The 23,578-nt window shown below is 50.7% G+C and overlaps 1 protein-coding gene across 3 annotated transcripts in view; it reads right to left on the bottom strand.

Moving 5' to 3' along the window:
* EPHB1 (EPH receptor B1) overlaps nucleotides 1–23,578 on the bottom strand; it is a 46,877-nt gene that overhangs the window by 6,443 nt on the left and 16,856 nt on the right. For all 3 annotated transcript variants that reach the window (XR_011904715.1, XR_011904716.1, XM_072344990.1), the window contains exons 3-15: nucleotides 21,457–22,138; nucleotides 15,297–15,452; nucleotides 10,419–10,754; nucleotides 8,864–9,045; nucleotides 8,614–8,776; nucleotides 6,949–7,057; nucleotides 6,726–6,790; nucleotides 4,437–4,559; nucleotides 2,934–3,181; nucleotides 2,633–2,848; nucleotides 895–1,044; nucleotides 254–447; nucleotides 3–158 (exon numbers count right to left, since the gene is read on the bottom strand). Coding sequence is in view for 1 of the 3 variants with exons in the window: in XM_072344990.1 (XP_072201091.1) it covers nucleotides 3–158; nucleotides 254–447; nucleotides 895–1,044; nucleotides 2,633–2,848; nucleotides 2,934–3,181; nucleotides 4,437–4,559; nucleotides 6,726–6,790; nucleotides 6,949–7,057; nucleotides 8,614–8,776; nucleotides 8,864–9,045; nucleotides 10,419–10,754; nucleotides 15,297–15,452; nucleotides 21,457–22,138 (2,780 nt within the window). In the remaining 2 variants the exon portion in view is untranslated. The remainder of the gene's footprint in view (nucleotides 1–2; nucleotides 159–253; nucleotides 448–894; nucleotides 1,045–2,632; nucleotides 2,849–2,933; nucleotides 3,182–4,436; nucleotides 4,560–6,725; nucleotides 6,791–6,948; nucleotides 7,058–8,613; nucleotides 8,777–8,863; nucleotides 9,046–10,418; nucleotides 10,755–15,296; nucleotides 15,453–21,456; nucleotides 22,139–23,578) is intronic.

Genomic DNA, 23,578 nt, shown 5'->3' with positions numbered 1-23,578 from the left:
ACTCAGATGTCATCTGGGCGACCAGCTGGAGGGAGGTGAATCCAGCGCTCAGGAAGTTGTCTCTATACTGGCTCATCTTGACGGCGCTCAGCCAGTCTTCTACTGAGGTAAAGGCAGTGAAATCAGGGATAGAGCGGTCGAGGAGGGGCTGAGAAGGCCTGGAAGGGGACAGAGAAGCATTGAGATGAGGATACAGTCCCCGAATTCCAGTCCCATCAGGAAGCCAGATGTGGCACCATGCTCGGGGACTCACACAGCGGTGATGGTAGCCACAGTTTTGAGGCTTGCCGGGTTGCGGATCATTTTGTCGAGGGTGTTGACAATCTCGGCAAAGCGAGGCCGGGTGTTGCGGTCCTTCTGCCAGCAGTCCAGCATCAGCTGGTGCAGGGCAGCCGGGCAGTCCATGGGCGGTGGGAGCCGGTAGTCCTGCTCGATGGCATTGATGACCTGTGGGGAACAGAGCAGTGTGTGAGGAGCACAGGATGGCACTGGACAGTGCTGCCAGCCCGCCACCATCAGCAAAGTGAGCGGGAGGAGCTGCAGCAGGAGGTTAATCTCCACTCTGATGCTCCGCACACCGCAGTTCCTCCCAGCACAGTGCTGCCGTTCATTATCTCGGCGGATTGCGTTGGAGTGCGGCAGTCACACTTCCAAAGCTCTTTCCCAGCTTGCAAACCCTCTGAACGTTTTCAAAGGCACTGCAGCTTCCTGAAGTCCAATTACCAGCCCACTGGCTTTTCTTCCCAGATTCCCTCCCGCCATCCCTCTCGCTCGCCAGCCTGTTTCATCTCTGAAACTGAGAGCCGCCGAGGCTGCGGGGTCTGGAGCAGCTCCAGCTCCACCTCAACCTCATCATTTTCCAGTCAGGCAGAGCAGTGAGCCCCCAGCACTTACGTCCTGGTTGGACATGTCCCAGTAGGGCCTCTCCCCGAACGACATCACCTCCCACATGACGATGCCATAGCTCCACACGTCACTGGCCGACGTGAATTTGCGGTAGGCGATGGCCTCTGGTGCTGTCCATCGCACAGGGATCTTCCCACCCTGAGAAAACAGGAGCTGGTGAGCCACAGCCATGCCCAAAACTTCCCCATGGATTGATGTTGTAATTCCCACAGGACAGCAGGGAAGGGCTGGCTGGGGACAGCCTCTGAAAGCCCCTACATTGGCACAGTCACCCAGTCCCAGCAGGGAAAGCAACAGCATCCCAGTCCTTTGCAGCCCACACATGCATCCTGCTCAAGGCAAAGAGTGCCTCACAGTCACCAGTGCTCCACAAAATGATAGCAGAAAGCTAAAGGATGAAGGAAAAAAGCACAGAAACGCATGGTATGTGCCCCAGGGCAGAACTGTATTGTAAATCACTGCGCACTATTGTTTTCCCTAGCCCTTCCAATGAAGCATCAGCTGCTCTTTAAGGCTGAATGGCAAAAATTTTATTTGAATAACTATAAATGGAGAAATTAACTGCTAGGTTGTTTTTCCTGCCTTTTCCCCAGAGCTAAAAACCTGCTGTGGGAGGCAGAGTGATGTAATCGCAGGCACAGCATCATTTCCCAGCTGCCGAGGAGATCTATTATGGCCTAAATTAAATAAAAACACAGATGAGATAATCTCTTTTATCTCTGAAGGTGGAAAAAGGGCTACTTCAGTCCTCTTCTCAGTTACTGCTGAGGTCTTCACACCAAAACCTGATGTGTTTCTGCTCAAAGACCACCAGATGGGTCTGAGCAGGGAGCGGGGGTAGACCAGAGCCCAGTCAAAAACCCAGCAGCCCCCATTGCCTCCCTCCCCCCACTCCCCCCGGCTGTAGCACGACTCTCTTGATCCATTTACTTCAATCTGATGAAATCCCAATTGCCTCATCTCCTCAGGCTTTCTGTCACAAACTACATTACACTGAAACACACCTGGGCACAGCCTGGCAACACGACAAACTGCTTTACAGGGGTCGGTGTAGGACATGCACACTCTTACACTCAACCTATGCCGTTGCTCGCTGTCCTGGTGTCTGCCTGTAGTAGATGCACTGCCTCCAGCCTCCCCCAAGGCATGATCCTGCCACATGTTGTACTGCTGTGTTATGAATTGTTTGCAAAGCGTTAGGAAGGTTATTAGCTCTTTTAATAACTGATTAATCAATTAGAGAGCCCAGCAGGTCAGCAGGGTGCACACAGCCTTCTCATCTGCTCATCTGTAACACCAGTGATAGCTCACCAGGGGGTTTATGTGGTGCAGAAAGTATCTAGTCACGTATCGCTGGTCCCACCTACCCCCTTTGTTGGTCAGGATAGAGAAGAGAGACATGATCTGGGAGCAGGGAGATATTAAACTCATTGAGAAAGGATGGAAAAGAGGATGATGCAAGGGGAAAAGGGAATAAGAACAAGGAATTTCAGTGGCCACTTCCCAAGCAAGACAGCAGCAGAGAAGCAGATCCTTCCCTGGAAGGGGATGGAAGGAAAGCAGCAAGAGGAAGTAAGGGGTGGATGAGGGCAGGACTTGCCTCTCTGAGCACCACCAGCAGGTACAGTGCAGCACAGGCGATGCTGCACAGATCTTTGCCATTCTTAGTGAACTGAACTCAATGGGAGGCTCACAAATTTGTCACTGTGGGAAGCGAGGTACGTACCAAGGAGCTGGTGTAGGTGGGATCAGATGTGTCATCCTGCAGGTAGCGCGAGAGGCCAAAGTCTGACACTTTACACACCAGGTTACTGTTGACCAGAATGTTCCTGGCCGCCAGATCCCTGTGGACATAGTTCATCTCTGCCAGGTACTTCATCCCAGCAGCAATCCCTCTGAGCATCCCCACCAGCTGGATCACCGTGAACTGTCCATCATTTTGCTGTGATCAGAAAGAGTACACGTGAGGATCATGGAGACCTGGGCTCCCAAACCCTACAGCAGAACGATAGTCCACTTTGCCTCACCCGCAGGAACGAGTCCAGGGCCCCATTCTCCATGAACTCTGTGATAATCATGACTGGTCGGCTCTTGGTTACCACCCCTTCCAGCCGGATGATGTTGGGGTGGTCAAACTGCCCCATGATGCTGGCTTCGCTCAGGAAATCCCGGCGCTGCTTCTCTGAGTAGCCAGCCTTCAGTGTTTTGATGGCCACGTAGATCTCTCGCTTGCCAGGCAACTTCAAGCGGCCTTTGTACACCTCTCCAAACTCCCCTGCAAGAGCAAGACCACCCATTAGCATCCCCATACAAATCTGCATAAACAACAGCACTGTGTCATCCAAGCCAGTAGGCTGAGAAGCATCAGCCAGTTGCCATCCATGGGTGCTCCCTACTACAAACCTTCATACTCCTTGAAAGATGTTGAGGACACGGCTGGGCTTACAGCCTCCTCTAGGCTGGAAGAGCCCATTTTCCAGAGCCAGGGGCCACCCTCAGGAATTCCTCACAAGAAAATTTGTACAGCAAAGGTGCCAACTTTTAAGGACCACATCAAGTGCAAGGTGCGAGTGCACTGACAGTCACAGCCACCTCTTTGCACACAACTAATCTAGGAAGGGAAAATAATTGGGCTGTTTTCAGCGCTGTGCTCTGATTTAGAACACAGAGAAAGCTCCCTCTCATTTCCACTGGGAGAGCTTTTCCTTCACCAAGGTGAAATCTGTCTGCGGAGGGATTACATTTAAGCCAGGCTTAGAGCTGCTTTGCCTTGATGAGCAGCAAAAGGCAGCCGATACGCCGCTGAAGTTGATCCTGACTGAAACAGCTCACTGCTTCTTTGCAGCTTCCCCCCACCTTCACACTTTCCCTTCTACGAGCATGACAGAGTTATTTAAAAACAGCAATAAAGGCACCGCAGATGATACATAGACATGGGTATGCATGTGTTCCCATACATATGTATGGGAATATGGCACAGACTAGAATGAGATCTGTTTTTCTCTTGTAATCTCACGGAAGTAAACCAGGAAATCCCACAGCTGCCCAGCGAATACATTAGAGTTCTTCCCAACCTTAGAGGAGCTTTGAGAGAAGAAACCAACCTCGTGTTCCCTAATCCACCAAAAGCCTGATAACCCTTGAGAATTTGGCATTTCCATATGAAGGATCACATGTGCACCCCCAGGAAAAACCCAGCAGGTGGCTCAGCACCACTCAGTCATTTGCTCTCTCCTCAGTGGGATGGGGGGAGAGAATTGATAAAAAACAAAAGTAGAACCCACGGGTTGAGATAAAACCATTTAGTAAGATAGAGAAAAGGAAAAGGTTAATGGTTATGACTGTATATGAATGTATATAACAAGTGATGCACGAGAAATTGCTCATCACCCCTCAAACAATGCCCAGCAAACTACCGAGGAGTGGAAGGGACAGATGAACTCCCACCTTCTTCAGAACCCTTCTTTATATAGAACAAAGTGCCCATCCAGGAGGGTGGAAAGGGCAGGGACATGGCAGCGGGGACCCACCTGCTCCAATGACCTCTTCAATCTTCACAAAGGAGACATCGATCTCCTTGGCAAACTCACGCACCGCTTCGTTGGGGTCCTCATAAGTGAAGGGGTCGATGTAAATCTTCATCCCCGGAGACCCTTGTGGTGAGAAACACAGGAGAGGCGTCAAAAGGGAGAGAAAAATCAAGAGTCATTGTGCCACAGCCAAGAACCAAAGACCTTCCTGTTCTCTCATCCCTATGTCCATTAAATCAGCTGCTATTTGCCTTGTCACACCTCCGCATCCCCCAACTGTCCTCTCCTGACCCCCTCCACCAAGGTCAGAGGAGGGGACCCCAGAGGGGTGACGAGGTGGGCAGGAGCTGCTGATGAGCATCCAGGGGAACGCTTTCAGACCAGAACTACAATTAGCGGGTTTTATGGGAAGGGAAGTGGCAAGTTTATGAGGCTGTATGCATTATTTAAGAAATATTTATTTACCCAAAAAGGCCTCTGATAGTTTTGTGGCTGCCACTAAATTGACAGAGTGCAGCAATTATAATCAAAAACCTATGTGGAGCCATAAACGGAGGCTTTGCTGGCCTCCTTTCACCCACCCCTGCTGGGCAGCAGCAGCAGAAATCGGACATGATGCAGGAGGATGCAGGCTTAGCCCCTCAGCCCAGTGGCAAGCCAGGAAGGGCAAGGGATGGAAATGGTAAATCTTGACCCTAAAAACATACCAGAATGGGGGACACCTGGTCCTCGGGGTCATCCTGAGGGAGGGGGGCATTGCTAAAGCAAAGAACACGCTGCTTGAAACACTGCCTGCTCCACAACAGGGGTATTTGGGGTGGGAGATCTGCACCTCGAGGGCCAGGGACGAAGACTGCAATGAAGCCATCTGTTCATCTCCCAGTTCATAAATCCCTTTACAGCTCTGTCTAGAACACTTTAACTGCCCCATAAATTTTTTTACAAGAGCAGCTGATGCTCCAGCCAGGATTACAAAGGGATTTACAGGATCGTAACCAAGACTGACTCACTGATCAAAAAATTGAATAAATAAAGGAGAAAATAACACCAAAGTTTCCTGCCTGCTGTCAGTACAGGCTGGCTTTTAAGCACCCAATGATGTGCACTGGATTCAGCAACTGCCAGATTCAGCTCCCACCCCAAAACCCCCAGAGGTACTCATGTTCTCATCCGAATGAGTGGGATTCAGGCACCTCCACCCATTGGCTCTCTCTGCAGACCTCAGCCAGAGGAGGACCCCAAGTTCAAAGGACGGAGCACCTTTGGCACATACATACGCATCCCTCCTGCTGGCCCACAGAGATGAGACACGGAAATCACAGCCCACTTCTCACCACCTTGAAATCTCAGGTCAGCAGTCCCAGCATGGACGCCCTTTGGGCAATCCACATGGAGCCAACAGAGATGCTCTAATTGCCATGCTGTTAACCGAGCAGGCTGTTTGTTCCAGCTGCTGCCCTCAGCTCCCTATTAGTCGCCCACCACAAATTTCCCACCTGTTTTGCTCCAATGCATGTAACAACCATATGCCTGGAGGCTCACTAACCTTGACAGGATTTTTCTGTGCTCCCATTGCCTGGCTTTAAAGATGAAATACCAAGATCCATTTCAACATTTTTCTACCTGGTTCTGAACCCCCTGAACCTCTTTTCTTTCCCCATTTGATTTTGCCAGGCTGGCTGCTCTGCAGGTTGAGCATGGAGCTGGCAGCCCCACAGTGCAATAGAATCATGAAGGTTGGAAAAGACCACTGAGATCATCTAGTCCAAAAAACAAGCCCAAGTCAGCCCCAGCCTCCTGTGCTTACTGCTCTGCTTTCTTCCAGGCTGGATCCCAATGTACAGGCACCTGTGTGAGCTTTATTTGGGCAAAACCCACCCTCAAGTTGGAGATTTCCTCCCATGCATGAAGCAAAATCCCTCCAAAGCAACACGGATTCACTGCTACCAGCAAGGAAATAGCTAAAAATGCAAGAAAAAAACGTAACTCTGTCCCTACAAAGGCACATTGTTGCAGTCTGCCCACAGACCTGGCTAACAAATTCATTTCTAATCACCTAATTCCACTCGTCCCATGCACTGAGTCCTCCAAAAGGAGGTAGAAGCACCTGGGAGGCTTCTCCAGAAAGATGTAAATAGGGTTTGTTGGTATTTCCAATGCTTGCAAGGGCTGGGCAACACCTGGAGCTATTGCTCTGCTCCTTTATCATCATTTTGCTCCTTGCTCTTCTCTCTCCCACCAACACAAAGCCCTCCGACCCTTCTCCCTGCCCATTTTCTCCCTGCTCACCTCTCCCGGTGCTGTAGTGCTGCAGCTTATCGCTGTAAACCGCCTCCTTGCTGTACGCTCGCTTCCTAGGAGGACAGAACAGATACCTCCATGAGCATCTCTGCCCCAATCCGCTCCCCACTGAGCAGCCCACACATCAGTGCCTTCACTTGTGCCATGGTGATCAGCCCAAGCACGTTCACCATCATTCCCTTCCCACCCCAAACCTCTTTCGCTTTCCCACCTGCTGCAGACTATGGAAATGGCCACCAGCGAGACGATGAAGACCACACCAGCCGCTGCAGACCCTGCAATCAACGGCAGCTGCTCCCTCAGCTCAGACTTGTAGTCATCTGCAGAAGGAAAAGGATGCAGTGAGCCATTCCAGGCAGCCCCCAGGAACGGGGCAATGCTCCCAAAATGGGCCCACAGGGACTGCTCCACAACAAGGGCAGTCAGCAAGGAGAGCACACGGCAAGGGACCGCTGTGCTGAGCTCACACACACATCGGGCTGAAAATATGCAAGAGAAGGCCCTAGGAATTAACTCATGGAGTCTCACAGGGCTCTTAAATGTTCCAAGGAAGTAGACCCGTGGGAGAAGAAGCACATCTGAGAGCATCAGATTTCTCTGTACACCTCCTTCAACAGAAGGCCATTTTCATTTCATTTTTGTACCTAACTTCAGGCCACATTAAAATTGCTTCTTGTGCACAACGACAAGCTTTGACATTTTTGCTCTTAGCTCGGTTGAGTAATACCTAACCAGCCACAGGCAAGGGTTAAAAGAACATTCACTTCAAAAGGAAGTATTTAGCACCCTTTTATCTGCATTTTTCTGCTCTGCAGTTAATTACTAACAGCTGAATTTCTCCCTTGCACACCGCTCAAACCCAGAGAAATTTGCCACTAACAATTATTATTTAATAACCTTCAGTATTGATTCTTATTAAATTCCACCTAATTGCTTATTTGAGGCAGAGTTTTTCTTCTTGTTTCTTGAATTCTGGATGCTGAAGGATCAGCGCCATCTCACTCTACCCAGTCCCCCCCAAGGGCTTTCCCTCTTCCCCCCACTTCCAGAAGCCTGCCCACTGCATGCCTTGCTCCTCCAGGCACTTGCAGCTGGCTTCTGCCTGGCCCCACATCAGGAAAAACAGGAGATTTGGGGGACAGATACTTGGATAGAGGTACAGGCTGGGTTGTTGGGTGCCTGCAAAGATTCCTTCCCAACACAGTGTGCTCTGTGGGGCTGGCAGCCTTTGGCCAAAGGAATGACAGCACAAAGCTGCTGAGGGGGCCAGAAGACACCATTAAGGTTGTGCCTCTCCACTGTACCACCTCAGGGTGAGGGAACTGAAGAGAGATGGGTCTGAACCTTTTAGGTTCGCCCTGGAAGGCTCAGTTGTGGCTCCCAACATCTCAGGAGAGCTTCAGGTCCTTCTGGAGCCAGCACCTCACGTGCAGACGGTGACCCAGGGCAGGAGGAGGAACAGCTTTTTTCCTCATGCCTGTTCTGCTCTCTGCATCTTCTATTGACATTATTCAGAGAAGAGCACTAAAGCTGATGAAAGGGCTTGCAGCACTGATTTATAGGAGGGATTCCTCAAATGCCTGGAGAAACGAAGGCAGGGAAGAGACCAGGACGCAGCCCCATCACCATGGTGGGATACAGGAAAGACAAAATCGCAGCTAAATAGCAGGGGAACAAACAGAGCTAAGAGATTTACAGCAGCATACTCCTCCAGCTGGCAGTTAAGAAGACATCCCTGTAAATCACCTGGCTTTTGCTACGCTGCCCGCCGGGGGAGAATTTTACAGAGGCAAGTTCATTTAATCCAATTAGAGCCCAAAGCTGTGGCTGGAAATGCGTTCTCCCCTCCCCCTGCACACCCCTGCTGCCCACTCACCGTCAGTCAGTGTCTGGAAGCACATCTTCCCACTGTACTTCCCATAGCCAGCCACCGTCCTTGCTCGCACCTGCACCACGTACACCATGCCAGGGCGCAGCCCCTCCAGCCGGGCCGTGTTGGTCTGACTGCGGGCCATGGAGGAGTTGTACTCGTTGTGGTCCTGCAGATACACATTTCAGGAAGGTTGCAGCAATGCTGTAAGCCCACCCTGTGCTCACCATCCACTGTGGGGTTCCCCCAAGCTTACCGCTGCCGGTCTCGAGCCCACAGTGCTGCTGACATCAGGCGTGCAGATGCGGCTCAGCTTCTCGTAGTAGCGCAGCTCGTAGTCCAGGATGATGCCATTGGGCTGCTCAGGCTGCGGCCAGGACAGCGTGATGCTCCTCATGGTGGCACTCACCTGGTGCATGATGGGGACAGTGGAGGGTGCTGCCGAGGAAGCAGGAGGGAGGAATTAACACCGAGGGCAGAACTTTATGCCACATCCACAGCTGTTCACCCTGTGGGATGAAGTCCCAGTGTGGCAGTGGGGAGACAGCAGTGCAATGGCTGATGCAGAGCCCAAGAGGCAAGTCGGTGGGGGACTCCTGCTACTTAAAGCAATTACTCTTTTTAATTAGGGATCTGGAAATCCACAGTGCTCTTTCTCCCTGGGCTCACTCTGTAGTCTGGGCACCAGGCAACATCTTGCACAGCACAGCAAGGGGAGGCTGCCTGGGGACAAGCCCGAGCTCCAAGGAGAAATATTTCCAAAGCCCAAGCAGCACAGCCTCAAACCACCACAGCATTTTTGCCTTCCAGATTCCATATGACTGGAACAATCCTGCCCCTATTACTACTGAAAGCCTCCAAGAAAGGTACCCGAGTCACTAAGCAGCTGCAGTTGCACCAGGGAGACTCAGATAGGGCCAGCACCATGTCCCAGCCTCTCTCCTCAACACCACCATCCTCTCAATGCCTGGGACAAAGGTGGGAGGAAAGCACTGGGCAGGGAAATCACCTTGTCCTGCTCAGCACAGAGGACCAAGCTGCACACTTGCCTTGTGCCACAGGAGATGTCAATAGTCCAGCACTGTCTTTGTGTACCCAGCATGTTTAATCTTTTTCTTTTTTCTTTTTAATCTTTCCATATCTGTTTCAAGATGCTCACTATTTCTGAAATTAAACACTTAGCTCGACTGCTGTGCTGTTAACTGCTGTGTTCGCAGCCCCCCGTGCTCCTGCCTGCCTAGTGGGGATGGTGCTGCGCGGGCAGCCCTGATAGGGAAAAAACCCACTGCAGAGCCAGGATGAGTGAAAACAGCAGCAGGGAAGCACAGGTGGAGCAATGGGAGAAGTGTTTGTGGGAGCATGGCTACATGCAGGGATGGAGCAGCAGGGGCGGCAAAAACACACCCCCAAACCCACCCCAGAACAAACTCTCTTGGTGCCAGCAGTAGGATTGACCACATGTGGCTAAGGAAACAAAAAATGACAGCCAGGTGCAAACATAACACAAGAGCCTAACAGCATTGGTATTCCCAGAAGCTGGGATACTAAAATATTTACACCAGGTTTCTGTCTCACATTCTCCTGAGGAAGCAGGTTAACAAAGGCTGCCTGTTAGGCGCTCAGCACAGCATAGAAATTACCATCCCTTGTTTTTTCCCCATGCAAACAGATTCCCATCCCCTCTGCCTGCCACGCTCCTCACACAGCTGGATCTTCTGCCACAGGAAGAGACAAGGCCACTTCATCCCCCATCAGTCTATCTGAGATGAAAGCCTCAATCTCAGGATCCCACGTGCCACCCTGGGACTCACCAGCTTGGTTGGTGGTGATGTTCACGGAGACGTGCTGTGGTGGGAAGGGGCTCTTGTTGGAAACCCCGTTGACTGCCTGGATCTCAAAAGTGTAGGGTGTGTGTGCCCAGAGGCTGCTGATGAAGACGCGGGTCTCTGTCAGCCCCAGCTGTCGGGGCACAAACTCCACGTTGTCATCACAGCGGGAGCAGGCACGTCGATCCGCCCGGCACTTCTTGCAGACGATGTTGTAAGTGACATCATCCCGGCCTCCCGTCTCCCGTGGTGGATTCCACTCCAGGATGATGGAGGTCTCGTTGACAATGGAGATGACATTGCGTGGACCGGAGGGGACGCCTACAGGGAATGAGAAGAGTTGAATCAGGTCCTCGTGCCAAATGCTACATGCTGTAGGGCAGGGCAGGAGCCCATGGCACTCCAGCCCTGAAGAAGACACCCCAAGCTCTATCTGCCACCTACCCACCACCTCCTAACTCAGGAGGGATGTCACATCCACCTCTTTGGACATGGTGCAGACTTTCCTGTCCTCATCTCCACCCATCCCCATCCTCAAACCTAACCCCAGCCCCATCTTAGTCTCCACCTTCCTCCAACCAACCACACCTCCAGCAGAAGGAAGGGACTTGGGACTCACACTGGGGCTTCCCAGACTTTTCACTCTCCATGTGGTTGTTTCTTGCCTAAAAGAACCCATGCAGCACACTGAATTTGGATACATATCAACTATCAGATGGCTTAAGAGCTTACAGGGTGCCCCCAGAAGCCCATCTCAAGCAGATTATCACAAGAAACACTGCCTAGCAAGAAAAGCACAAAACCAGAGGAACGATGGACAAATGGAAGTCCCAAATGGAAAGCGGCCACGTATTTCAGTCTGGGAGTGCAGGTATTTAGCCACAGCATGGGTAGGATGTCAGACAAGAGTCCACTGATCAAAGCTACAAGAAACTCCAAGCCAGGAGCTGGCACAAATGCTCTACAGCACGGGTCTCCAACCTCTTGGCTTGCCTGGTTCACACTTATCATCTTGAGCTGTATGTACGGACGCTCCAAAAGTAATGCCTCCCATTTATATCCACGGAAATTACAACATACACAAAGAGCACAATAACACTGCTGGTAGAGCAAATTATCAGCTACAAAACGCTATGTTTTCAACAGTCACCACCATTAGTTATGTATTTTTGCCAGCGATGAACAAGAACCTGCATGCTGCACTCCAAGATGATACACTGGGAAACCACAGTCCCCAGAAGTCTTCAATAATCCCCACATCATTCCCAGTTCTGGGTTAAAGAGGTAGAACAGCCCAGCAATGGGGGAGAAGATCTCTCTTCTGTTTCCCATTTGTTTGATTTATTACCTCTAACTCCTTCTTTATACTGCTATCTTACATTCTTTTACCATCTGTAGTATATTTATTATCCTTCCTTATCTTAATTGGGTCAGTTTTGTTTTTCTTCTTCCCCAAAAGGGGACAGGAGGGTGAAAAGGGCCAACAAGGCCTTCTCCCCCTTCTTACCACCCTGTCATGCATGGAACCATGACACTAGTGGGATATGTGACCTTGCCTTTATGAAACTAACCCACCAGTTAATGGTTCAATGGCAGTGGCTATGGTTCTAAATGTGCTCTCAAAGTGTTCAGAGATTCTGGATGAAATTTGACTCTTCGTGTACTTCATCCTTGACAATAATGGTTCACAAACCTGTGTACTGGTGAAAAGCAATGACATGAATAAGGTGAAGCAAAGAATACTCTTCTCTGCTAAGACATGGATTATGAAAGACCAGTAAAGAGACACAATCAGACTTTTGAGTTGAATCTCTGGCTGCAACTCTACATATTCCATTTGAAAATGTGCAGGCCATGTATTTCTATCAACTGAAAATGGTCTCACAAATGTAAATCAATGATTAACTTTTGGCAATCCTGGAACCCCAAGCTGTGGGATGCAGTCAGCATGCCTAAGGGATGGGATGCTGTGCAAATGAACCTAGGCAGGCTGAGCAATGGGCTCAGGAGAACCTCATGAGGTTCAACAAATCCAAGTAAAAGGTCTGCGACTGGATCATGGCAACCCCCACTACCAATACGAGCTGGGGAATGAACAGATAGAGCACAGCCCTCCCAAAAAAGGACTTCAGGGCACTGGTGGATGGCAGCTGGACATGAGCCGGGCAGGAAGGGGACAGACTCTCTATCAGGGTCTACTGTGACAGACTTAAAAAGGGTAGATTTAGGTTGGATGTAAGGAAAAAGCCTTTTACAGTGAGGGCAGCAGGGCACTGGAACAGGCTGTCCAGATATGCAGTGGAAGCCCCATCTATGGGAACTTTCAAGGCCAGGCTTAACCAGGTTCTGAGCAACCTGATTGATCAGTGAATGGTTCCTGTTCATTGCAGGGGAGCTGGACTAGATGGTCTTTAAAGGTCCCTGCCAACTCTACAGTTCTCTTTTCAAAGCCCTTTATCAAAACAGAAAGCACAGTTGCATATTCTTCACTGTTCAGAGCCCCGAGTTTAGCTAATGTACCAACATGCACACAGTTATTTGAGTCAGCAATGCACACACTGCCCTCCTCATGCCCTGCTCTCGGTTAACATCACTCTAACAGTCTGGCCATTGCTGAGCAATGGAAATGTGCCCAGGACTGCTCTGAAGGGAAGAGCCCAGAGAATGGGACTTAAATACAGCACCAATTCCATATGCCAGTAAAACAGGGCTGGGATGGATAAGGAGCCAGCCACACCACAGAGAGATATCAAATGCACAGCTGTGTCATTGGGACAAGCCCTCCTCTGAAAACCCAAGTGCTGTCTGCAATTAATTCCTCACGCCAGTGGGTCTTGCATGTGAATGCTACACTTCCAAGGAAGAAGAAAGGACTTTTCTACATTAGGAAGAATTCAGAGCTGAGCAATAAAAATGATGAAGGAGCCGATCCTGAAGGAGAGACTGCAGAAGAGCCAATGTCCCAGCTATGCCTCCTGCAACAGGGAACGCAGTGATGCAAAGGAATCACTCCCTGCGATGGAGGCAATGGGCTGTGAGCACTCAGGACAATGGAGATTTGCCCAGCTCCAGCCACCAGCCCCAAGCAGCTCAGGGAACCCCAGAGCCCTACTGGGGTGTCCTTGCCCCCTTCTCCCTCACCAGCACCCAGGCAGGCACTTCAGGAGCCTCAATCTGTTGCCACGGATACAGCAGATGAAAGCATTTTGTTAAAACAGCAAGAAAAAAAACAAAGCCTTGTAAGTAAAATTGAATCCAACAGAAGATTCCTGTCCATTTAATTCCTTTTCCCTCCAGCAGAGTAAGTGCGCTTGTTGTGGAGGATCAGCTAGTGCAGCATCCTCACCCACAGGGCTGTGATGGATTTGAGGTGCTGTCACGTAGCATCGTTTGGGACAGGGCCACCATCACCACCACCTACAACAGGGTCATGCTCCCCCCCTCAGTGTGAGGAAGGCTGCTGGAAATGTAGTGGGAGATGCATTTGGAACCAGCTCCAATAACAGGATTAGAGGGGAAAGCAGCAAGAAAAGGAGAAGTGAATTCTGTATGTCCTACAGCACAGCTTTCCCCTGATTATCAGAAAGGACAAGCAACGTCCTCATACTCTGACCCTTAATAAATAAATGAAAAAGGGAGAAAAAGCCTTTTGACCCAAGCCAAGTATGCTCACCCTTCTCTGCAGTGCCAATGCAGGCAGCAGGCTCCAGCTCTGAAGTTCTGAGCTCTAAAGGAACTCGGAAAAAGAGAAGATATAGCGGAAGAGTTTCTGGCTGGAGCTGCCCAGATCAAGGTCATTATACTGCTTTACCATGAGGACTTCCCTTTAATGCTCAACACCAAATGAAGACAGAGAAGTGTTTGCTCCCATGACACAGAATAGCTTTGACAGAGAATAGCTGGCAACTCAAATTAGCCCTGTTTGAAAATTAAGCCTCAACAAGAAGAAATAAAAATGAGCAAATGGATGGGTTTTCTTTTAATACTGTAATCCTTTTGCATAGCAACTCTGTAAATCAGCAACGTAATGAGGTACAATGCAGAACACGGGATCAGATGCAGTTCTTCTGCCTGCCAACTGCTGCTCTACCAGCCTGAGCCACAACACACAAACACAGTTCCAGCTCAGCACAGAGGCACTGACATGCTGAGTCTAGAGCACAGCACTGTGCCAAGCACCGCTGGGTGCACATGGGGGGTGATGTGGTGCAGTCCACATGGGAAGCATCCCAACACCTTCAAAAATACAAAGTTTTCATATGATAAACTGAGCTAAGCCCATCTCCAGCAGGTCTTTTATAAGATATAGCACAGGAAGTCCCAGCCACACACCTCAAAGACTAAAATAAGTTGGACGCAGATTAGAACTCCTCAGCTACTGAACCACCTCCACAGGCACCCAGCTGGCCAGGCAGCCACAAGGTGAGGGGACAGCACTGTCACTGCCAAGCTCTGTGCTTTGGGTCTCCCATGGCACAAGGGATGAATGTCCACAGCAGAGGAGGAGATGGTTGGCACCCCCAGCAACTTATGGTTCTGCAAACCACATGGAGAGAGAGCAATCTCTGCTGAGCCTGTTCCATAAGGGCCTCATGTTAAAGCTTTTGACTCAACGCATTCATTATTCCATGGTGATTTTTTGGGGCAGTTTGGAGGCACTGAGGCCATCACTCACGCTCCCACCAGTCTACAAATAGCAGCAGTCCTTTCTTCCTTCCTTGGCTCCCTCCTCACCAGAACTCAGGCTTGAGGACCCATGCTGTGGCCCCATGCAGCCCACAGACAGCACCATGGCTACACAGAACCCCACTCCCCATCTCAAACTGCACAGCAGGAGCAGGTCTGAGCTCCCCCAATACTCACTGGTACAAGCAGCCGTCGGTGGGTCCAGGTCAGCCCGAAAGTAGCCATTGCGACAGGCGCAGAGCGGAGAGGCCTCAGCAGTGGAGCGGCTGTTGGGTGGACATGGGGCACACAGCCCCGCACCCTGACTGGCTTTGAATGTCCCAGCTGGGCAGGCTGCAGAGATAAGAAAGAGAAGCTGGTTGTGCTGGATGTTTTTGGAGTTCGTTCCTAATATCCAACCTGAGCCTCCTCTGGCACAATTTGAAAACCCAATAAAAGTCAGTGCTGTGGCAGGGAGCACCTGTACTTTGGTTCCCAGAAGTAAAAGCTCAGCATCCAGCTTGGGCAGCCCCCACCCGGCCTACACATTGGTGGCAACGGGCTGCTGTCATTCACAAGGCACAACAGAACCACACTAAGTGTCTCATAAACACAGAGATGATTGAGATAATGGAAAGTGCCTCTTAGCCCCTGCCTGCCACATCAGGATATGAGGCATCTCCTAGCAGCCACAAAGAGGAAATTAATAGGAGCAAGCAGGAGTAACCACTTTGATGCAATTTCCTTGGGAGATAGTGGACCATCTAATCTTTATTGGAGCCCTTTAACCTGTCATTCAAAACTCATGAAGGCCTCTTGCTCGCACGGTCTCACCAGATATTAAAAGATGATAAAAAAAAAAGAATAAATGAAAACAATATTTTACAATTTGATTATTCCGGGGACCATCCCTCCCCCCCCAAAGCACAGCAGCAGTGCCTGATGAGAGGACAAAGCACCCCAGAGGGACACGCTGTTGTCCCATACCACCCTTCCTTCTCCCCATCAAAGAAGGCCACCCTGTTCCCCAGCATCCCAAGCATGGCCTCCTACAGAAGCACATAGGGGCCACAGCCCCTTGCTCATACAGTCAGACACATGGAGCCACAAAGGGAAACAGGGCATGAAAGTGACCTTCAAGATGCTGAAGATGACCCCAGAATGCCAACACAGAGGGCTGGCACATCTCTCCCCCCATGCTGTCTCTGTATGCACCGGTACACAGATGTGCATCCTTTCCCTTGGGACAGCAGAAGTGTGCTGGGAAAGATCAGAGAATGTCCCCCTGAACTCAGAGTGAGGGAGGTGGATGGGAGGAAGGCTTTCATACAAGCACGCCCCTGTTATAAGCACACTGGTGGGTTGGTGTAAGGGTTTTGTTTTTAATTACAAGGAAGCCAAGTGTCACTTGTCACAACACGGGAACAAAGTCCGCTCTGCAAGCAGGCATCCTCAGGTTTCTTTTATCATTGCACTTCTCTGCAAATTCCTGTAATCTGCAAGCACGTGCCCCTTAATTATCACTATTACCAATTAGCACTGCTCTCCTGTAATTACAACAGGCTTGCCCTATAACCCCCATGGCTGAGCCTGCTGCATGCCCCAGCCTCCCAAGGCTGAGCGTACCCCTTCTGGGGCTGGCCCAGCTCCTTGTGCAGATGCCTAACCCACATTTTGGCCTTCCCAGAGCTCTGGGGCCATCCAAGGGGCATGGCTTCCCCTATTATCAATGCATTCTTATTGCACACACATGCTGCAGGAAGGGTAGTTGGGGTGATTTTTTCCCCTTCCTGAAAACCCTGGAAGAAAGGAGGGTGAAAGATGCTATAAAAGCATCCTTGTACTTGCCTTCATCCTGGTCCTCAGCCACAGGAGGAAACCATGGCAAACAAAGCCCACTCAATATGCCTTAAACCATCCCAGTTCACACTGTTTCCCAAGCACATGATGCAGACTGAGAGCTCAGCACTCACCCCACAAAATTATGAGCAGAACTTGCCTCATTGCATTGATGCAAGTTACCAAAGCCAGCCCCAAAGGGAAGAACCCCAACGGGAAAAAAATGTTGCAGAAACAAGAAGCAGATGGGGATGCAGAACCCTGTTCCAAACCCAAAAGAAATGCCAATACTTAACGTTGCAACCAGGCCCTGGTGAACTTCTCACCTTCTTCTCCCTCCTAATTCCCTGCTTTGGCTGAGCCAACACCCCCAGCACACACAGGACCAGGAGCACCCTGTGATGGTGGCATCACCCCAGTGATGCTGGAGCCCCAAGCAGGTAAGAAGCATTTCCCTCCTGCTGGGAGCTCATTAAGAGCCTCCTGCCTCCCCCATCCAGCTCACACCACGCAGTAGCCCTCAATCTAGACAACATCAAGTGCTTATTAATTACATCTGGAGTGGTTCCTCATTAGTGCTGATGCTGTGATGGATGTGGCACACCGGGATGGGGGATGGCGGAAGGCTCAGGCCACATGGCCATATTCACATCATCAGGACACACAGACCCACCACTGCTTTCAGTTGGGATGGATCCAACTCCCTCCATCCACCCCACAAGCACAGAGGTCCTGACCCCACAGCAGACAGTCCCATAACAGCAAGGCTGCCAAAGCAACCCTGAACAGTGCTTTCCTATGGCACTTTGGCTCCACTGCCAGATAGAAATGGGAAATGAAGGAACAGGGAAAAAGCAAAAGCACCAAACAGGCTGGAAAACTGCTTATGAATACTGCTGGGCTGAGCTGCTATTATCCTCCTCCCAGTGCCAGGGGGACCAACAGCATCACCCCATCGCGCATCCTCCAAGAAGCCAAAAGAAAACCATTTTATACAAGGTTAAAAAGTCATAGAAAGGTTTCCAAGCTCCTGGGAATGAGTCACCAGTTGGACCAGGTGCTGGTTGTTGGCAAACGTCAGTAGGGAACAATGCAGGGCCGGACACAAGGCTGGACCCCACTCTTCCTCACTGCCCGGCCATTGTCCCAAGAACAATCCCAGCTCCCACAGGGCCACGCTGCAGCTCAGCCTACGTGTGAGCACGGTGTGACAAAGCCAGCTTGGGAGGCAGGGCTATTCCCTGTTTGTAAATAGGCTCTTGAAAAGATCCTTGGGGGGAAAAAAAATAATAATAAGAAGAAGAAAAAAAAAAAAAAAAAAATCAATGTGAGCTTTTTCTGCCTCCTTTAAGTTGAAAATCAATGTAACACTCAAAAGTCCTCATTGTGAAAATGGGGGAATGTATGAGCAGTTGTGTTGGAGGAGAGGAAAAGCCCACGTGCACAGCATGGAGCACCCAAGCTGCCCTGAGCCCCGATGGCCCAGCCCTGCCAGCTCCAAGGGGCATTCACACAGGGCAGGGAACACCCGGAGAGCCTAATAACACCTAATTAACACCTCCATCACGTTCATTTGGAGGGGGGTGGAAATTAACACGTGGATGTTTCCTTATGAAATTAGCACAGCTGTGAATGGATGTCTTCATTAAGGCAGAACTTTGGGAAAATTAGCTTTTTTTTAATTATTTTTCCCCCTTCTTCCCCAGTGCCTGAGGGACATCCCTTCTCAGCTGGAAGCACCTGTGCCTGTTCCATGCAGCAGTGGGCAGAGATCTAAAGGGAGCAAAGGGCTTTTTGGGCAGACCCCTGCCCTAAAGTCACCCCCATCCATGTGACAACTGCATGTCCCCTCTGCCACAACCCTACCTGCTGGGACACCACACGGTCAGGGGTAGGAGCAGTGGAGAGGGGGTATAATTAAAGCAAAAAAGCTTGAGAAGCAACAGACCTGCTCACTCAGCTCTTCATCTGCTTTTAGAAATGCAAAATTTGGCACAAAGCTGCTTCCTTTCAGCCTGTTTCCTTTACGAAGGCAACACCGCCCTGTTCCCAACCAACAATGCTTCCCAGCCGCTCATCAGCCTTAGGATCCAGGGTGAAACACCAGCAGAGAAAGGCTTTGCTGATTCTCTTTTGGGAACAAACACAAACCATACCTTGTATGCTCACACCCAAGCTCTCAGTCACTCCCCTGATCCCACCTCCCCTCCCACCTCCTCACGGTGCAGTGATGCATTGTGTCCCAAACTGGGCAGCATGGCCAAGCGAGATGGATGGTTCAATATCCACCAAACGGTGCCGAGGCCAGCGCAATTGATGCATTATTCATTAGGGATGCAGCAGCAGCAGCCACTGTTCTGCATCAACCAGAGGCTGGGAAAAGCCAGGAGCGAGCTGCCCAGGGAAAGGCACTGCTTGGCCTCTGGGGATAGAGCTGCACCATCCAGCTAGGAAACCCAATGGGACAGCCAGGCCACCTGGTCAGCACTTGGGGTTGGGAGTAAGCAGCCAGCATCAATGAATCCCAGGTGGCACCAAGCTTCTCCATTCCAAAGCCCCACACAGCATTGCCTCCACACCCATGGAAGGAGGGATGAGATCAGGGAGAGAGAGCTCAACGACTCAACCTTTTTTTTCCCCCCCCTCCCTCCCTCCTCTCTGAGGAATTAAGCCCATTTTCACAGTCTTAAAATACCATATATTTTTCTGTGACAATTCCCCTGGGCTCATTAAGCAGCTCATCTTGGCTGCTCGGGTTGACGAAGGCTTCAAGCAGATGTCAGCAGCCTCCTGGGAGCTGCACACAGGAGATGATGTTCACCCAACACAAGACACAGTCCCAAACCTGGCCCAGCAACAAGCAGTCATGCTGAAGGATACAGATTCCCAGAGCGAGGGCTGGGTCCCCATCCCCAACCAGTGTCACCCCATCACACAAACCCAACAAAAAACCTATCGAATGATCACATCCAGATCTTGTTATGTGCCAGTTCCTGCCCACACAACACTTGAGAAAGGCAGCAGCGGGCTGACATCTTCCCCTGTGGTCTCCAAGGGACATGGAGTCAAGGAGGAGCTTGCTGGCCAAAGGATGCACACAAGACACTGGGAATCATGGAATCGTATAATACCTCGGGTTTGAAGGGATCTTTAAGATCATCCAATTCTAATCCCCTGCTATGGGCAGGGTTGCCACCCAAGGTCAACCCAAACTAAGATGGCCAACTGGCAGCTCTTAGGACTGGTTTCACTGGGCTTCTAGTCAGGGCTGGCTAACCTATGGGTTTGCTGTTCCTCACCAGCATGCCACAGCACCTTCAGACCTACAGGTCTCACTCACCACCCCAGCCTTGACTAGTCCTCCTGCAGCAGTGACTGGGGACACCAGACACTGCCACCAGCATTCTGGGCCCAGGGTCCGACCCCTTCCCTCAGCAAACCAGCCCTATTACCCTACGGCTTTTAAATCCTTTTTAAAGCTGCCTCTGAACTCCTGCCTCCCAGCCCCTCCTGCTCTCAGCTGTTCCAGAAGCCATTCAAAAAGCACTACTGAAACGGAATTGGCTTCTCACACAAAAATCCTCTGCTCCCCTGCTTCCAAGCAAGGCAGAGAACCCCATTTTAGGAGAGGAGATGGCAAGGGCAGTGCGTAACACTAATAGGAAAAAAAAATGTTATTTGGGAAATATTCATCAGAACTGCAAAAGGAGATGACAAGCAGCGAGCACCATTTCCATATTTATAACCTGGCAGCTGTACACCGGCAGCATGGTTGGGGGAACCCAAAAACAACAGCAAAAAAAATAAAGCCAATTACTACCCAGAAGCAGAGCAGCAGTGTAGCACTCGGGCTGGGGACAGCTGCCTGGCTCCTGCAGCTCTGCTTGGGAAATAACGAGGAGATGAAAGTGGCTCTGCCAGCGAGAATCACCCTTTGAAGGCAGCAAATCACTGCGGCAGTGAGTGGGTGCCTGTGTCCTCAACGCAGTGCAAGCCACAGCAGAGACTCACACTGAGTTTTGCAAGCACTGCTGCTGGCTGGAGAGCACAGAGAGGCTGCAGGTTGAACTTGGCACACTGCAAGCATCCCAGGGCTGCGGGTTTCCACTCTACTCCCACCATTTTTGCTGTGCATTGTGTCACAACAGTGTGTGGGATACGTGGCAGGCTCTGCTCCAAAGCTGCACTCCCAGCAGAAAGATCACAGCCATGAGCTATAGGCAGTCAGAAAAGATTCAGACTTGGGAAGGAGAAGAAAATTCACGCTTCCCTAAAAGGACACTGGTGACCGCAGACCAGGAGCACCAGAGTGAAACACATCACCTGGAAAGCAGCCTGACAGCCTTCAACGTGACACCTTGCAGGCCACCTCGGCTCCCTAAAACAAAACTGCTCTGTGACAAGACTTTCTGGAGCCCCGCACTGTTGACGTCACCCACAGCAGTTAGTTTGGGTACAAACAACACAGTAGAAAAGCTCAAGAAGCACAAAACACCCCACAAAGCAACCCTAGCCTTACCTTTGCAAGCCACATTGTTTTCCGGCTCATAACCAGCCTTGCAGGTGCAGCGACCTATGGGTACCATCCACTCCCCATCCCCATTGCAGTACAGCTTGATGGGCACATCCACCTCCTCGGCGTTGGGGATGCAGGTGCCCCGTGCTGTCACCAGAGAGGTGCTCTCTGCCCCCGTCATGGTCTCAGGGAAGATAGCGAAGTTCTGAACCACGCTTGGGCACTTCTTGAAGAAAACCCTGACGGAGAGCAGAGACATGCAAGCTCCGTAGTCCTGGAAAGCCAGGTAAAAGCCATTACGGGTCAGGGGCCCAAAACTTCTCACTTCTGTGTTCACCTTCATCAACCTGCCACCAAAGTCCACCTGGGAGAAGCTCTCGTCAGCAGCAATGGTGTCCACTTTGAGGTAGGGTGCCTCCGTCCAGAAGGCCGACTTCTTAGTGGCAATGACAGAGTCTGTCTCGTAGTAGTAGAGGTTGAAGGTCTCCTTGCAGGAGCCGGGGACGTTGGGGAGGCTGCTGCAGTCCCTCACAGTGAAGCGCATCTCGGTGTAGATGCGGTGGGCTCCACGCCGGTTGATGAAGGTGGTGAGGAGCCAGTTGTTCTGGTTTGGCTCGAAGACGTTGCACACCTGGTACGTACGGATGGTGTTCAGGTTCTCGTCGTAGCCACTCACTTCTTCCCACTGCACAAAGGATCAATGAGAGGTCGTGAGAAGGAGATAAGGGCACTGGGAGGTGGTGGTCACCCCACACGCAACTGGGCTGTCCTGAAAGGAGGGGAAAAAAAGCCAAGGAATGGCTAAAACTGGAAGGGGCCTTTGGAGGTCACCTGGTTGCAGCTCACGATAAGATGCAACAAAAGAAAGACAGACTAGGCAGCTGAAGAAATGAAGGAAAGCAATACAAGAGGCTGCATCTATGTCAGTGACCAAGTCGGTGTGGGGGCTGATAAGCATGCCTGACCTCAGGCTCCCACAGCACAATGGGACTGCTTCCCCTGGCCAAAAAAAACCACCAAAACAACAGTCCCAAAGCACATCACAGCAAAGAGAAAGAATACAGATTCACGGTTTGATTTAGAGAAGAGTATTAATATAATCTAGGCTACAATTTCAATCAAGGGACAGCAGCAAAGTGTGAATAGCGTATGATGGCATTAGTGTCCTACAGACAGATTTACAACCTCATAATCCATTCGTTTTCACTAATCCATGTTTACAGTCTCTTCATAACAGCATTACTCACGTGGCAATCTTTAAGCAGCATACTGATACAAGGCATCATTTCTGGGGGTGAGGCAGCAGCAGCGCTTGTGGGTAAACCAAGCCAACCCTCCAGTGTTACAGCCTTTGCCCTTTTTACCTCTCCCAGCCCTCCTCAGCTTCCCCAGGCATCACTCTGCTGGCAGCAGAGGAGCAGGAGCACACTGAGTTTACTGCTGCCACCCAAGGGACACTTGACGTCCCAACCAAGGCCGTAGCATCCCTGGGGCCAGGGAGGGCAGGAGACCAGGGAGAGAGGTCCCCACCCCTTCCCTATAAGCCTAGGGAGGCTTATTGTGTGAAACCAACAGAAGGATGGAGAGTAAGGTTGTAAGCACTCTCATTTCATTACACACCTGTACTTCTACTGCTGTACGCATGCAGGTATTTCACTGCGTGCAGAGCTCTTTCATCGCTCAGCTCTGTCCAAATTTCACACTGGATGCTTGCAAAGCTGTAAAACCACAGCACCCCGGGACCACTGGCAGCACAGTTGGCCAGCTGTGGTTTTGGGGAGCAAAGGAACCAGTCAGCCAAGACAACCAATGCTGTGCCTGGGGCTCCACGGTGCCTCTCCATCACTCCTACTACCCACCGCTCCCTCCCTGTCTGCACCCGTCTTTGTCTATCACTTTTTCTGTCAGGAGAATGTGAGTCAGGTTATTTTATGCTTCCATCCCTCAAAGACTCGTATTATATAAAAAAGATGTTTTAAGTGCCTCGGGGTGTTTTGTTCCTCATTACTTCATAAAAGTGACATTAATAGCCAGGAAGAGCACTGCTGAGTGCAATTATGGATGATGTTCCAGGTATGAAAGCTGTTTTGAGCCTGCTAATGTTTCCTAATTACAAGCTTTGTGG

This window comes from Excalfactoria chinensis, chromosome 9, assembly GCF_039878825.1.
Source record: "Excalfactoria chinensis isolate bCotChi1 chromosome 9, bCotChi1.hap2, whole genome shotgun sequence".
NCBI classification, from domain to species: Eukaryota; Metazoa; Chordata; class Aves; order Galliformes; family Phasianidae; genus Excalfactoria; species Excalfactoria chinensis.
The sequence above is the reverse complement of the archived record's forward strand: the minus strand, read 5'-3'. Positions and strand labels throughout refer to the sequence as shown.